Source organism: Prinia subflava, chromosome 2, assembly GCF_021018805.1.
Source record: "Prinia subflava isolate CZ2003 ecotype Zambia chromosome 2, Cam_Psub_1.2, whole genome shotgun sequence".
In the NCBI taxonomy this organism is placed as follows: Eukaryota; Metazoa; Chordata; class Aves; order Passeriformes; family Cisticolidae; genus Prinia; species Prinia subflava.
In genome coordinates this window covers 91615264-91631137 of record NC_086248.1, presented here as the reverse complement: position 1 = coordinate 91631137, position 15874 = coordinate 91615264, and the positions used below count along the sequence as shown (strand labels likewise).

Sequence of the window (15874 nt, the reverse complement as noted above, 5' to 3'; positions counted from 1 at the left end):
AGAGTTAGTTTATTTAGCAAGGGAAAAGGGTATCTGAAGCAATCAGACTTTTTTCCTGAAATATTTTAAAGTACACTCCATAATTTGGAGAAACATACATAAGCAAGTATTCAAAATTAAGCTTACAAACTGAAATTCTATTTAAAAATTGGAAACTGAAAACAATTAGTACAAAAGCTAATACTTGAAAAAATCTAATGTGTAAATACAAAATGGGAGTAACTAGCTAACTAGAGGTATGATTGCAATGATCTGAGATACAGTATTTCACAAGGAAAGGAAGTGTGTAATGTGATACCACTGCAGAAAAGGCAAGTTCAATATAAGACACAAGTACAGGATCACTGTAAATTTAAATACAGCACAAATACTTCTATTAGCCTGAAGATTTTACTATGGCTAAAGTACAGTATGAAATTTTTGAACAGTCATAAGAAACCACAGAACTGGGTTTGATTGACTTAGAAACCTACTTCCCACCCACCAAATGTTTATAAATCCCTAGCTGCAACCCCTTAAGCATTGCAAGAACTCTAAAATGAATGGTGCTTAGCTGCTCCATAAGTCTGCTAAGCTCAGGACAAGAAGTAACCAGTTCAATGTGTATAAAGGCAGACAATAATTTCAGAAAATTCATTTAAAAACATAATATGTTTCTAACCACAGGAAAATACTATTTTAGAAATGTTTGGTTTTTTTCTCTTTCTGTTTTCTTCTGGGGTTTTTTGTGTCTTTTGAAAGTGGAGATTCTTAATAAATTAAATCTTAGACAAACATCTGTCAAGGATTATCCAGATACACTCTATTTAATGTAAGGGTAAAGAAGTGGAGCCACCTTTTTTCAGAGTACTACTCCAGGCTGTACTTCTATGGTTCTACTTCTATTAATCCTAGTACAAGCTATTTCTGGCAGCAGCAATTTAGAAAGTGGAGCTAATTCACAGGCAGGGGATTTACCCAACCCTTCCTCTTACTTAAGGATTCTGGGTCAAAACTTTAACAAGGACTCACATTTTCCCCAGAACATACCAGTGATTGTTCTAATCATTCTTTGACAAAGCTGCTAAAGAAGTGATGTTGAAGTGATATGCTCATGGCTTGGTATTTTTATGATCATGACAACAACAAATACTATTTAGAGATGGATCAAGTTAATTTAACCAAATAATTGTGCATGTTTTAAAATCCATACTTGTTAGGGTAAACACTTAAAAGTGTGCATACACATAATTAGTGACCAAAGTTTGTAGTCTGGGAGGCAATTATGGTACAACTAAGGGAACACTTTGTGTATATTTAGTCACAGCACTATGACAATCAGGAAAAGTGTTCTGGTTGTGGACATGGAGACAAATGACAAGCTGAGTGATAAGAATTATCTCAGTGGGATACCATTCAGCAGTTACCCTTGCTTATTTAATTTTTAAAGTTTTAATTTCTAATAAAGGTCATATATTGTAGCTTATGTCAATGAAATCCCTGCTTCTCACATCTGCAAAAAAAATGTTTATAAGATTGCAACTCTTATTTTGCTAGAAGTTTGAAAGTTTCTTAAACTATCTGTAGTGCATTATGTTATATAGAAAAAAGATAATGTTGGATATTTTTGGTTCATATGATTGCATGTTTGCCTTCAACTACAGGAGTGTGACTTCAAGAACTCACACATTTTCTTCCAGTGCTATGTTCCCATAGCTTATCCTTTTACTTTTTATAGTAAAAATTTTTAAAATTAAGAAGAAATAGTGAAAAGTTAAGAACAGGGTCATTAGACAAAGAAATTGGAAAGTAATCAAACTTACTTGATTACAGCTAGAAATCAAAACATACAAGTAAGACTCAAAGAAAATAAGTGTGAAAGAGCAGTTAGGATCAGAGGGACACAGAGCAAAACCAAAAAGTTATTAAGTGCAACACATGGAGATGAGCAATGAAGGAAGTCTGATATCCAGACTAACACAAAACATAATCTGAAAATATCAGGTTAGAAAGAAGAGACATGCTAAAAGCAGCACAAGTGTACGGAAGACAACAAATGAACATCTGATCTCAATATCCACCTCGAACTTGGGGGTTTTACAGGTTTGGGATGTGGCATGGGAGAAATTTTTAGCTTAAGAATACCAAGTCCTTTCTCCTGGAAAGCTGTTCTCTCTACTCATTGTTCATTAAGATTGCATGAAAAGCATCCAAGAAACAGCACTCCAATTTTAGGTGATAGACTGGATACCTATGAAATCCAACACTTGTTTGTAAAGAAAAGGCAACGGTGAAGAAGCCAAGATGAACATCACTACTGAAAAAATGCCCTCAACTAGCTTATTATTAGTAGTTGCTTATTAAAATCCTGATCCAGTTTTTATTAACAATAAACTTTTTGTGACTTTGGAATGGGAGATGAAAGCAGAACTGAAGCTTTCAGTTGAAGCCAAGATGAATAGATAATAACAAACACCAGCAAAACAATACATTCCTCTGAGCAATGTTGCACTGGTTCCCTCCCAGTTACCATATTCCAATTTGTAAACCATGTGTGCAGTGTTGCTTTTCTTTGGCCCTGGTTTCCACCTGCTTTGAGAAGAAGTTGTAGTTAGAGGTGGTGATGCACTGGCACGTACCTCTGCACTTGCAGATAACGCAGCCGTGACTGTTCTGCTGGAAGCCCAAGGGACAGATTTTACCACAAGGCAGGTTGGGGCACTTCTTACACCGACAGATTTCACAGCCATGCTTGTTCTTCCTAGATGACCAAAATAATTTGTAAAAGGTCAGCAAGTCACTTTAAATATCTACATTTTTAAAGCAAGAGCATCCCTGCTAAGGAAGTGATTGATGAGCTACAAAAAATTATTGTTAATTGTTGCCCTTAGATTCAGTGGTTTTATGGGCTATACAAGTCTCCATCCCTGGCATATGCTCCCTCCATTCAGTGGATCCTCCGCTCAATGCTTCCTTGTCTTTTTTCACAAAGACAGATAATACTATTCAAACTTTCAACACAGATGTACGAAACAAAGAAAAGACATGGGAAGTTATACAACATCATCTAGGAGGATAGAGGAGAAATAAATTATGTAAATCTCTAGAAAGCCTGGTTCAAGTTGTAGAAAACTTTATTTCATTTTTAGTTAAAAGGCTGAGAATAGTGAATTGCAATACAGTAGAGTGGAGAATGAAAGACTTTCTGTCTTCCTATCCCATCAAAAGGAATGCTTCTTTCCATTACTGTGTAGAGCTTTCAAACAATAAATTTTATCTAGCAGACTTTTTCAGACAATTATGAAGAAGTTTTGGGTTTTTTAAAGATACACAAACTCAGTATTTCCAATTACTAACTTTTAACAGTTAAAAAAAATCACAAATATGATGATTACTCCTTAACTGTTCATTCTCTAACATATTTTTCTTTTAATATTTCATTCTTTTGTGTCCTATTTTTGACTAAGTGTTTACATTAAAATAGATTTGTCCTCCATTATACCCCATGTTTTTAATGATCACAATACACAAGGAAGTCAAATACATGGCATTTTAAAAAAGAATTTGTAAACTGAACAAATGTGCTATACAACCACAAATCTAAATAATTTTCACACCAAGGTAAAACTCAAAGTGAAGTGATCCTAAAGTAGTTCTTGCCACAACTTTAGCCCTTTATACTACAAACATTCCATACGAATATATCTTTAAATGTTATTAATTTCATTCAGGGTAATTATTCATGTATTTTGTACAGTGACAAGATTAGAGTACTCATTTCCAGTTTCTAAAATATTATCTGAAGATTATATTAAACATTCATCATTTAAAAACATCAGCCATTGTACGTAATAAAATTACATTCTGTAGGTAAACCCAGAATTTAAATTGAAAACTATTTTCCAAATAGCTTAAAAAGTTTTAAAGTTCATATATTTTTCAGGTGCACAAAAATGTGTGGGAAAAATCATCCCAAGACACAGTTCCTGAAAACACTGGCATCAGCTTGAAATCAACTTGTTTTTAAATTTTACTACTACCATACTATGCCCATTAAAATGGGCTGTCATTTTTAAAAAAAGCTTTTGCTATATAGTTCATATAGATTTTCTAATAAAACCGTTTAGTACACAATTGAGGGGAAAAAAAAAAGGAAGAAGAGTGTGGTTCAGCTTATCCAAGTAGAAAAATCACACACATGAATCGTAATAATTATGCTCTGTAGGTCAATATATGAAACGCATGATACATACTGACTAAAATTACTGCTCTTTACAGGATTCCTTTTCTGTAACTTCCCTCTGGTCTCTCACTTGCAAAACTGACAATAAGTCTCAGCCACTCCTGAAGTCAACATGCCTGAATATAATTTTATTAACACCTTAACTTAAAATCCCCTGTTTTCCTCTCTCATTTACTACTAAATGTACTAAGAGAACACATCATAGTAGAGATGGCTATTAAAGGGCCTGCAACATTTATGAACGAGGGCCAAAGAGAACTCTAAAATGAACCAGAAAGTTAAGGAGTACTACTATTGAACACTAGGAGCTGCAAATGTAGTAAATTTCATTGAAAATCCCTAAAAAAAAAAAACCAAAAAACAAACAAAAACAAACAAACAAACAAACAAATTTCATTTGAATGTTATCTGAAGATCTGCTGTCATGAGGTAGAAATTAAACTATTATGAAAAGCAGGCAGAAACATGGAATGAACTCATAAAAAATAAAATTTACTGGTAAAACATATAGAGATTCCACCAGAACTATTTACTAAGAAATTGATGTGACAAAAGACTCGCTTAATTTTCATCACCTGTTTCACAATTGAATAAATACCACAAATATTTACTTTTATGGAAACAGAAGTTCACCACAAATACAGTTTTGGAACGCATTGACAAAAACATACATAAGATATAGTGCTATTCATCACAAATCCTGGAATTACCAAAAATGTCTTATTAAACTAGTCTGCTGTCAAGATTAAAAGAAACTTGAAATATTGGATAATAAATTGAATACAATAAATGGGCTAGAAAATGAAGGTTTATCAAAGCATGCCAAAAGAATTTCAAAAAGCTACATGTAAGAGATATTATTTGTAAGTAGCTTTCTCATCTTGTTTGTCAAATTCATCCAAAAAAATTAGCACTGCTTTCCTTTTATACTTGGCTGTTTTTTGAGCTTGTTTCTAAATCTGTTGATCAAAATCCATTTTGAAGAATACTGCAGTGCCACATCTGTAACGCCATTTCTATTCCTACACTTCCCCCCGCTTTGCCACAAAGCCAACGCAAGTGCACGTGGCTGGATTTTTGCGTATTTTCAGTACCCCCGGGGATTGCATAGGGTGTGCTTTCAGGATGGGAATACGTACAAGTATCCAAAGGGACAGTACTTGTCACATACAATGGGTTTGCACTTCTTGGGCCGCGGCCGGCACTGACAGATCTCACAGTTGTGCGCGTCGGTCTGGAAGCCGAAGGAGCAATCCAAGGAACAGCCCGAAATGAGGCCGGTGCACAGCTCCTCCCCTGCAGAGGACACACACAGCTCAGCACAGCGTGAAACACATCCTCAGCACGCCAAACCTTCTGCTCCCTTTTGCTCTGTACATTTCTCAATGCTGCTAGGCCTTACCTTCAGACTGTCCTATTTTTAAAAATATTTGACAGAATTCTCCAGTAACAAACCAGACTGTATGAGCAGACCCTACAGGATTCTTCAGTTCCTGTCAGCAGCTTGGGGATTACCACCTGGTATCACAAACTAACAGGATTTTATGAACAGATGCACAGCCAATGGAGTCCAACATTCATCACTCCACTGGCTTTTAATAACACGTCTAAAATAACACATAATTGCCACATATTATACAGGTTTAGCAGGTTCAGTATAGCTCATCTTTATTTATCTTCTACTTATTTTAAATAAGTACTGAAAGGGTGGGATATATTATAAACTTCTTTTTTTTAATGCTGTTTGCAGTAATCTTGATTAAGATCTGCTTTTTAAAAATGTAACTGCAATACTCTAAAATGTGATCAAAGCTAAGCAATGCTAGACTAAAAGATCTCTCTTGAAGTCCAGTACCAAGTTTCATCTGCCTCTTGTGGCATGAGGAAGATGTTGAACTGTTGGCATCTCAATTTTTCTGGTACAGAGATGAATAATGCTCACTATATTCCCTCTCATTGCAGTTTACTATTTTGAGATTGATCAGTTTCTTTTTGCTTTTCTTAAAAGAAATTCCAGAAAGACCACTCTTAACATATTATGGGATAAAACTGGTTGCAGAGGTGAGAGGAAACAGAATATTATGGAGCTTTTTTACACTAAGGATGCGAAACACAAAGGAAAGCAATGACCATTATTACAATAGCCAAAGTAGATAAAATAGAAAAAGAGGGAAATAAAATTAAGATTCTTCAACAGAAGAATATGATGGATGATATCCAAAGGCCTGACTTTAAGATTGATATTTAAAGTATGGCTGGTCTCTAGCTGGAACATCCACACCATTATAAAGTATTGGTTGTACAGAGGTCAGCTGAAGATTATTCTTCCAGATGTGCTCCTCATTTGAGACCTTAGGACCACTTTCCTTTAGGGGGATGAATATTTAGGGACACGTTTTTTCCAAAGAGGAGATCTGTTATTAACAGTGACTTACTCTCTAAAAGGGTAATTTACTGAAGGAAAACGACAGAAGGAATCTTGCTTTACTTAAATGCTTCCTCTTCTGTTTTTGTAATGCTGCATTTAAGATTCCAAAATATAGACTTAACCAGAAGTGGCTAAGCCAAGTGTTTCCTTATCTATTCTACCAAGTTAATGCTCATTTGGTAAAGAAGGCATGTTCCTTACAGTTTCAGAATGAGACCAAAACCTCAGAGAAAACCAGCAAATTCACTGCCTACTTCTGAGGTGGAATTTGGGCATGAAAGTGCCATACAACCTAAGAGTCTCCTTATCCCAAACAACAGTGCTCTGTTTAAATAGGATGAACATAATCAGGGTCATGGCTCTCACCTCTCCACTTTTATGCAAATTGGGTGTCTGAAGCAAAAAAGGGTGCACGTTTGGGGTTGTTTTTGCCATTCGGAATACAGAATAAGAAATGCCAGATCCTTTCATAATCTCTAGAGATTGTGTCTGGAAGCAGAGAATCAATACCAAAAGATTTAAGCATTTACTCTCAGTGAGATCTAACCTTTGTGCAGCAATGGTAACCCTTTTTTAGGTTCTTGCTTTAGAGAGAAACACACATAAAAAGATCTTCATGAAGTTTTACACATCTTTAGAGGATTAAGTCAAGCCAATCTACAAAGAATACTAATCTTTTTAATATGTAGCCACTAATGCTGATTTTAAAACATAATGCAGAGGAAACTGCTATTTTTCTCTGGTAAAGAGTGAGTTATGTGTAATACAAAGACTTTTCTTGAAGCAAGTTAAAATAATGGGAATTTCATAAAAAATGTCTTTCATTTATGGATTTTTATACTAGGATGTTTGTACAGAAGTATTCCCTAGCAACACATAGCATAATAAAATTAACCATGATTCAAGACTTTATAAGGTAGCCATAATTTTTTAAGCTAGGCTTGGACTTTATAAAGAATGTATAGAGAAGTACACCAAGATATCTCCAAAAAGATCTAAGTCCAGTTATGGACAGATCTTTGATGTAATGTAAGTTATGATATCTGCTGCAGATGCTCAGAACTGATCAGTGAATAAACCTGGAATTGCATAGGTTGAACTGAGCAGAGCCATTCCTTTTCTGAAGCATACTTTGTCAGGGAAATGAAATGTTTACATGGCTGTCTATAAACAATAGGATCAGGAAGACAGGTGATGAAAAAAAAAAGGTATATATGTAAAGGTGTGGGAGAAATACATAGGTATTTTAAAAAAGTAAAAGGAAGAGCTGGAAATAACAATTAAAAATATCTAAAAAAACAGAAAAAAGAACTTTTTTTTTGGTCGGCATATTACTTTATCTTTTTTGTCTTCAGATTATCTGCTAAGGAGAGCTATGAAAATACAACATCCAAGTTTGTGAAATTATAGAAGGTGGTAAAATAGTGATGCCTCAGAATCCCACAGCCAAATACTTTGTTTCCAGTCTTCTATTCTGCTCTGATTTAGCTAGTGAAACTGCTTTTCAGAGATGCGAAACAAGTTTGTTATATGTAAAGCTGCTATACTTTATTAAAAGGCCCAAGGTGTCTACAGGCAGTGCTACACAAGCAGAAAGACATCCCCAGTGCCTCATCCCAAGTAGCTTATAATGTTAAATATACTTAAAACTCAAATAGTCAGCTGACATACTAACCAGGAGATCCAGTCTTGAAGCAATATCCTCCTTGCCTAATCCTTTACATAGTGAGTTATCTTCAAAAGATTTTTCACTTTGTAAGTGGCCAAGAAGGAAAAGCTCGTCAGAGCTTGAGGTGGGTGACTAATAATCACTATTGCCTCTCAGGATCAGACAGTGAAGAGCATATGAAAAATCATCAAAAGTCTGGCTATGTCAAAACATAAAGGGAAAGCTTGCTGAAGTCAGTGCAGACAACTGTTAAAATATCGACTTTCTAGTGTTATGTCAATGTTATGTATGAGGTGATCAGAATAAGCTCCACAGACCTCTGCTCACAGTCTTTCTAATAGGATGCTGAAAATTAAATTCTGATAAGATGCTTTTTACTGGAATTAAATTATTGCACTTAAATTTCTGAAAGTATGACAGTACAAACTATAAAAATTGATTTTAATTAGTTTTTAAAAAAAATTCTATGAAAAAATGTAGTGTCATGAAACTAAGAATGTGAATTCTGGTCTGTTTTCTAAATTTACATCTAATCATCTAAATGTCTCCTATTAAAACATTATTAAAAACATGAAAATAGCAGGCATTCTCTAAATGAAGTACCATCTGTTACACAGAGTTTATGTCTGCTGCACAGGCCTGATGAAAAGCATAGTCCAGCATTTTAAGCCAGGTATTTTTGTCAGAAAATTAAGTGAATCACCAATGTCACAAAGCAAAGCGTAGGTATCAGAGAAAGAAAGAAAAAAAGAGAAAAAGACTGGAAAAATTGCAAAAAAAAATTCAGCGTATACAATTGTCGTCCTGACAATTTTCCTGTAGCCTTAGGTATTGCTTTAAATTAATCACTACTAAAATAATGACTAATTCATTATATAAGGATAAGTAAAACCAGAATTTTTGCTCAAGTTTTACATTTCAAGTGACACATACTGAGGAACCAAGAAAACTAGTTCATGAACGTCAACTGCAACAAACTGAGGAAATCTATTATGACAAAATGTTAGGAGAGTATTTGTTTGAGGGTGTTTTCCATCTCTGCTTAAATAAATTTCATGAAGAAACTGAATCCCAAATCATGAATGTATTTGCAGAGAAGAGATCCAGCCCTACCTGGTCTAATAACTGCTTCAAAAGAGTATCAGGGCAACAAGACAGGCGAAAATAAGGGTACAGCAAACATTTTAAAAGCTAATGCAGAAGAAAACTACCATTTGACAGAACTGCATTATGCATTTGAACGTCACTGCAACTCTAACAGAATGGGATTAAGCTTCTGATCACATAGTATAAACTATTTTTTCGTTTTTGTGACTGATTAGTTATAGTGATATTACCCAGGGAACTAAACTGATAGTTAGATAGCAAGTAGAAGACTAAAACAGAAACAAAATGATGAACAGGAAATCAATTGAAGGGAAAACATCTCTCATTGTACTGCTTAGGAAAATATCTGGATGGAGAGTAGAGGTTAGTACAATATGCTACATGGTTAGTAGAAGCACATTCATTAATTTTTCTTACAAAACATGAATTGCCGATAAAGACGTCAATACAGAAAACAACTTGCACGACAAGCTCAGAGTTCAGATGCAGGATATTGGATGATTCCAGAATGATACTGTTGAGCTATGGCTTTAGGAAAAGATGAATGTATACTCAGCTGAGGACTAACAAGCACCAAGTACTTATAGCAGTGAGTCCCGCCCACAGAACAAGACCGTGCAACAAGAACAAGACCAAGTTCTCTTCGCCATGTGCAACCACAACTGCAAAAGCAGCTGCAAAGTCAGTCACCAACAGCTCCAGCTGGTTCACAGTCCAGTCACAGTCTTTACTAGTCCTCACCACACTGGCAAAAGCTATTGCTTACAGACTTTGAGTCCTCTAAAGACTACAGTACTAGTAAGTACTTTGTTCTGTAGTTCGATGCAATTAAACATATTATATTCTGACTTGAATGTGGGAATTTCAAATTACTGGATTCATTTTGGTCAATTTAATGTGATGCTGTTGGAAAAAATACAAGCAGAAAGAAAAGCTGAAGATGAATTAGTCTTCCAAAAAAACCCGTTTATGAATTATTAACAAACAAACAGATATTGGTGAGGTATTTAAGCCTGGTCCATAAACTCCTTTTAAATACAGTGATTTCTCTGCCCACTTTCTCCACACACTTACAAACCATTTCATACATGCAGACTATAATAAAACAAATACTGAGAGTTTTGGAAGAGCATTACACCGTTCAAGAGGAATCTCTTTGGGATATGGAGGATAGGACAACATTATAGAAGAAAGTCCTGAGAATTGATGATTACAAAGATATGGTGAACATGCTGCACACAAACTATCTGGAGTTTTAAACCTCTTTTCCAGTGAGTATCTTACTCTCAACACTAACATCCACTCTAGTTTTAAAAGGTTGTCTGCTGCCTGTTAAGCTGTGCGACTGGCTGCTGAGGAAAGAAAAGCATGTTCAAAATTCAGCATGTAAGAGCAGCTAACATACTCATGTGATCTACTACAGTCGAGGTCCTGCCTTGCAAAGAAGACAACAAAAACATTCTGTGCCATGGTATGTTAGCAATGCCTGCATTGGGCAGAATTAACTTAGTAGTGGAATATTTTGGATACAATGCAACCTCTCCTTAGTTATGGCATCTCAGGGGCAATGGAGCTCAAAAAGAATCACAGGTCTTCGTCCTAAATTCAAACCATTGTATGCATGATTTATTCCCAATTTCAGAGTGCTCATATCCCTACCTCACATGAACCTATGAATATTTGGAGTGTTAGAAAATATTGCCCAAAAAAACCCTAAAAAGTAAACAAAATTCAATTCCATGAATTGCATGTTAGCACTAAAAAGAGTCTTCTGGTTGAATTTCTAATAGCTTGATTGTAATTCCAGCTCTTTTTTTTAAAAAAAAGACTTTCTTTTTTCTAGCATATATATGGTATTTAAAAACCTCTAGGCTCTTAAACTGGGGTATTTATGTTTTTCCAATATATTTTTCTACATATGGACACACTGATAATTGTACTGTAAGGACTGAAAATCATCTTACTCTAAAAAGTTTTGAAAATGTATTCTGTGTTGAAATACTTTCAGCTTTCAGTCCTGTAATTCACAGATGAAAAAAACAGCTGCCAAAGAATATGAATAGATACATGACAAGAATTATGTCAGTATTTCAACTTGGCTTAAGCTGGTGTCCCTTTTTACAAATTTGTAGCATGGCTACACAAAGCTAGCTACATACCTTTACCAGTAATATTTTCTTGGCGCTGAGGACAGATCATTTCAGGAGAACTGTTTCACAGTACCTTTATAATTAAGCACTCCTCAGCCGTCCTCTCGGTGTGGATTGCTACTGCTGCTTAATCTTCGGGGGTGGGGATCTGGGGAGGCAAATTTATGAAGGAGAAAACTAGGTTACTTAACAGTAACTGGAATTCTCTGAATATATTGCCTCCACAGATCCACACTAACCCTCCCTCCTTTTGTTAGCCTTAAATCATGATTCACAAAAGCTGGATAAAAATGAAGGGACTGGGCGCTGTGATGCTAGAAAACCCTGTTTAAAGAAATCATCTTGGGAGTCCGTTGAGGCAAATTAACCACTTGGATATGTGCTCTAAACAATCTAGGAGTCACATACAACACATGAATTCATGAAAATGAAACTGCAGCAGTGATATCTCAAAGGTGGAATTACTGTAGAATGATCAAGCTTCAAGCACACTGTTTTTTGGGTTTTTTTCACAAGTCAAGCCAAGTGAAATTCTCATCTGCTTCTGTTGCACTATATACATTGTAAGCACCAAGTCCAACACATTGTAATCTTCAGAGATCCTGCCAAAAACTCCAGTGAAAATACAGATAATATTTATTTGGCATGAGTTGTTCATCATAATTCCATCCTCTTCAGGGAGCACTTACACTATCTGCTTGTGTGCTTAGAGTTAGTACTTTTGTTCTACTAAGAATATGTACTTTTTTCCTGATCTGAGTCTTTTTGATCTGAGAATTTTGAGGAAGTGTGCTTCATCCTAATTTTTTTATGGTTGTATTTCATTAACTGAAGTCTTGCATGTAATAGCTATATACTTTTACATCACAATAGAAGGATAAGACATCCTTTTTCTGTCTTACAGAATTACTCAAAAATCTAATATGTGCTCTCCTTAGCACTAAGGAGAATTTTTATTTTATAACTTTTATTTTTCATGGAATATGTTGTGAAATCAAAGTAACACTGGAAGACAATTGCTACTGAAAGAGAAAAGTGTTATTACCTAATTTATATTTTACTTTACTATTTCCAGGAATTTTGCATTGTACATTTTGTGTGATTAGTACGCATTTACTGTCTGACCTCAGTTTGACATAGAAATAAACATAAAGTAAGTTTATTTAAATGGGAAAAATTAACACTGAGAGAGTTTAAGTGTTGAGAACACACATCCCTGAGTATGGACTACTTACAGAAGTACAGGAATGAAATATTCAAATTTTGGCTATAAGATTGAAAGGTTAGGACTCTAACTACTGAAGAATTTACACACAAAACCAAGGAACTGAGATATGTTCTCTCACTGCAGTCCCTGAAAAGTTGTGTCAGACTTTTTCCCCATCATCAGTCCCTAGGCTTTTTCAGAGCTTTAACTGTTGCTATTTATAGGCAGCCTGCAGACGAACCTCCCTGGCTTTTCTCAAACCCTCCAATCCTGCCCTTGAATGCCTATGCAACTCAATAAAGACCCACATTGCCAAACCCAAGCTCCATGCTGGGATTTCCCTCTGCTTCATCAGCTGTAAAGGGAGATGGTGTGACTTGCCAGAATATTGAGGACCATGTCTCCAGTGTGTGCTAGTACAGAATGAATGATAATGCCTCCTTTTAACTTCATGGCAGAAAACACCTTCTTCTCATTAAAGGAAAAATATTAAAGGAAAAGTAACCCTTCCAAAGTTATTGCCGTGTGTATCCACAGGATGTGTTTTGGGAAGGTTTCACGTTGAGAGGACTGTGCAAACACCAATATACCAAGATTTCTTATTTTTGAATAGTGATTACATGACTTTAACAGACAAAAGAGACCACGACATGAAGTGGAAGGTGATGCATTACAGTGTGCAGGGAAAACAACTCATCTCAGCCTCCTCCAGTTGCATCTCTCCATAAGGAGTCTGAAATTAATGAAACAGGATGACAGCTGCACCTTGGACCCGCAAAGGTAAGCCTTCTAAATGATGCAAACGATTTTTAAAATTCACAGGAGCACTCTAATTCCATTTTAGTAAGATTTGAAATGTTAAAAAAAAAATTAAAGTCATACATTCCCACAGTTATATCCTGAGGAGTACTACATGTTCAATTCATTTGGGGTGAAACACTACTCTCAGTCGCAGGAGAGACTTTAAAGGAGTTTTTCCCATGAAACTAATCCAGGGAACAGACAAGGTCTGCACAGCAGATGCCTGCTGAAGAATGACTTTGTGTGCAGCAGCAACTACCAATGAGATTTCAAATCCTATGTTGCTTCAATCAGCAGGTATTATTTAATATGCCATTAGTCTTCCTTGGGGTAAGAGGACTCCTGCCTCACAAACAATTGATCACTGGTCTTCCACAAGGACTCCTCTGAATGGATTTGTCTTCCTAAAGACTTCATTCCACTCCAGTTTTCCCTATGAAAGTAAAGGTTTAGACACTCCAAACACAAGAGCAATTGCCACACACAAAATTTTTTTCTTATTTACTTTTTTCTGTTTCGGTCTTATATCATCTTATACCATCCCTTCTTTTTCTCTTTTTTTTTTTTTTGGGTAATGCCCTTCAAGTTTTTCCTACTTGTTTTAGTTTTATTCTTGGTGTTCTGCAGTGGTTCTTCCTAGATTGTGGATTCTGCTTTTTACCTTTTGTTTTCATATAGTGCTGCTTTGGCTTGTAGATGCTTCTGGTCAGTATGATCATTCTTTCTTCCTCATCATTTGTGGTTCCATGTGTACTTACTGAACTTTCTTCCCATATCAGTCTATGCTCACTCTTTGCTCAGTGTTTCTTTTTTTCTTCCTCCCTTCTCTTACAACTATGGTCTAGCTCTGCTACTTCTAAAACTATTTTATTTTACTTTACAGCATGTATGTTTTCACTGTGTGTTGCTACAGAATGTTTTTGCATTCACTGCAGAAACAGAAAGAAGGATAAAAGAAAAAGTAAAGTACTTCTATTAATATTCTAGAAATGTTTTCATGTGCTTCTTTCTTCCTTCTCACTCTGTAGTTGGCTTGAACGAGGTGAGACAGACTCAAAACTAAATTACAATGAAGCATCAAGCAAGTTTCATTATACTGTGCTTACATAATCATTCCAAATAAACCTGTTGTACTTATTTCTGGCAAGATGAATGTAAATGAAGGTAATAAAGAAGAACAAATTACACCTTCACTCTATGTTCTCCCACTTTATTATTTTGCTTTTATTTTGGCTGAAATAATTGAAGTATAACAACTTTAGTAGAGCTATATAAAGACAAATTAACAAAAAATGAAACTTTATTGGAAATAGATTAGTAGAATTAGGATATGATGACTTCAAATGTTAGTGTGGGCACAGGGGCTTCCTTACTGAGACAAGTTAATTTGACTCTGTTGAGCAGCCTACAGCAGCAAGAAGCAAGTGGATGCAGTATAAAGATAATGATGTTCCCAAAAGTCCACAGTCATGAGTCTACATGAGCTAAAGATAATACATGTTCTGACGTCCTTAAGAGAACCAAGATGCAACTGAACGGGTTTGGACATTAAAGTACACAGGATCTCAAAAGGCAGAGCGCTAGCACAGTACATTTTCAGCATATTTGACCTAAGATTCCTCTTTTCTCATTTCTCACACACTCTTTTGTCCAGAGAAGAGCCTTGTGAGCGACAGACATTACTCGACAGAAAAATTCAATTTCTGTCATTTTGATTGACAGCCACCAAATGATGAATATTTCCAAGCTGTTATTTTTCTTCGCTTCCTTAGAAAATAAGGGTCTCTGCTTTCTAAATGACTGAGATTTTTAAGCAATCTACTAGTCATATTATTTAACTGAGAAAAAGAGATGATAAATGATACTATTAACTTTGCTCCAGACAGTTTGCTACTGTAAAGTGAAGAAAACCTCAAGTAAATCTGGCAAGAGAAAAGTTCCCCTGAATAGGTTCTTATGCACTATTTAATCAGAAATACTCTAAGCAAGAACATCCTTAGATGTGGTTTGTGTCCCTATGCAGTCTGGTAACCTAGGACAAAAGAAATTGTCCTTTGGAGTGGTGTGTCTCCAGTGCACCAAACTGGAGGGAAGGACTGTATGCACAGGCACACGTGATGAAATTTGCCAAGTATGTCCATCTTCTTGTTTGTGTCAAACTCCCCAGTCAATTTAGTAATAACAGAAGGAGAAGGAAAAATCAAATTACAATGTTAAAAGCAGACCTTAGCATGTCTAATGTTTTCCTTAGGAAGAACTAAGTAAGGCAAGTATGTGGTGGCTTGGATGT

The 15874-nt window shown here is 35.6% G+C and overlaps 1 protein-coding gene across 3 annotated transcripts in view; it reads right to left on the bottom strand.

The window, feature by feature from the left end:
• CRIM1 (cysteine rich transmembrane BMP regulator 1) overlaps positions 1-15874 on the bottom strand; it is a 177236-nt gene that overhangs the window by 20003 nt on the left and 141359 nt on the right. For all 3 annotated transcript variants that reach the window (XM_063391002.1, XM_063391003.1, XM_063391004.1), the window contains 2 exons: positions 5362-5518; positions 2619-2740 (listed from right to left, as the gene is read on the bottom strand). In XM_063391002.1, the coding sequence (XP_063247072.1) occupies positions 2619-2740; positions 5362-5518 (279 nt within the window). The remainder of the gene's footprint in view (positions 1-2618; positions 2741-5361; positions 5519-15874) is intronic.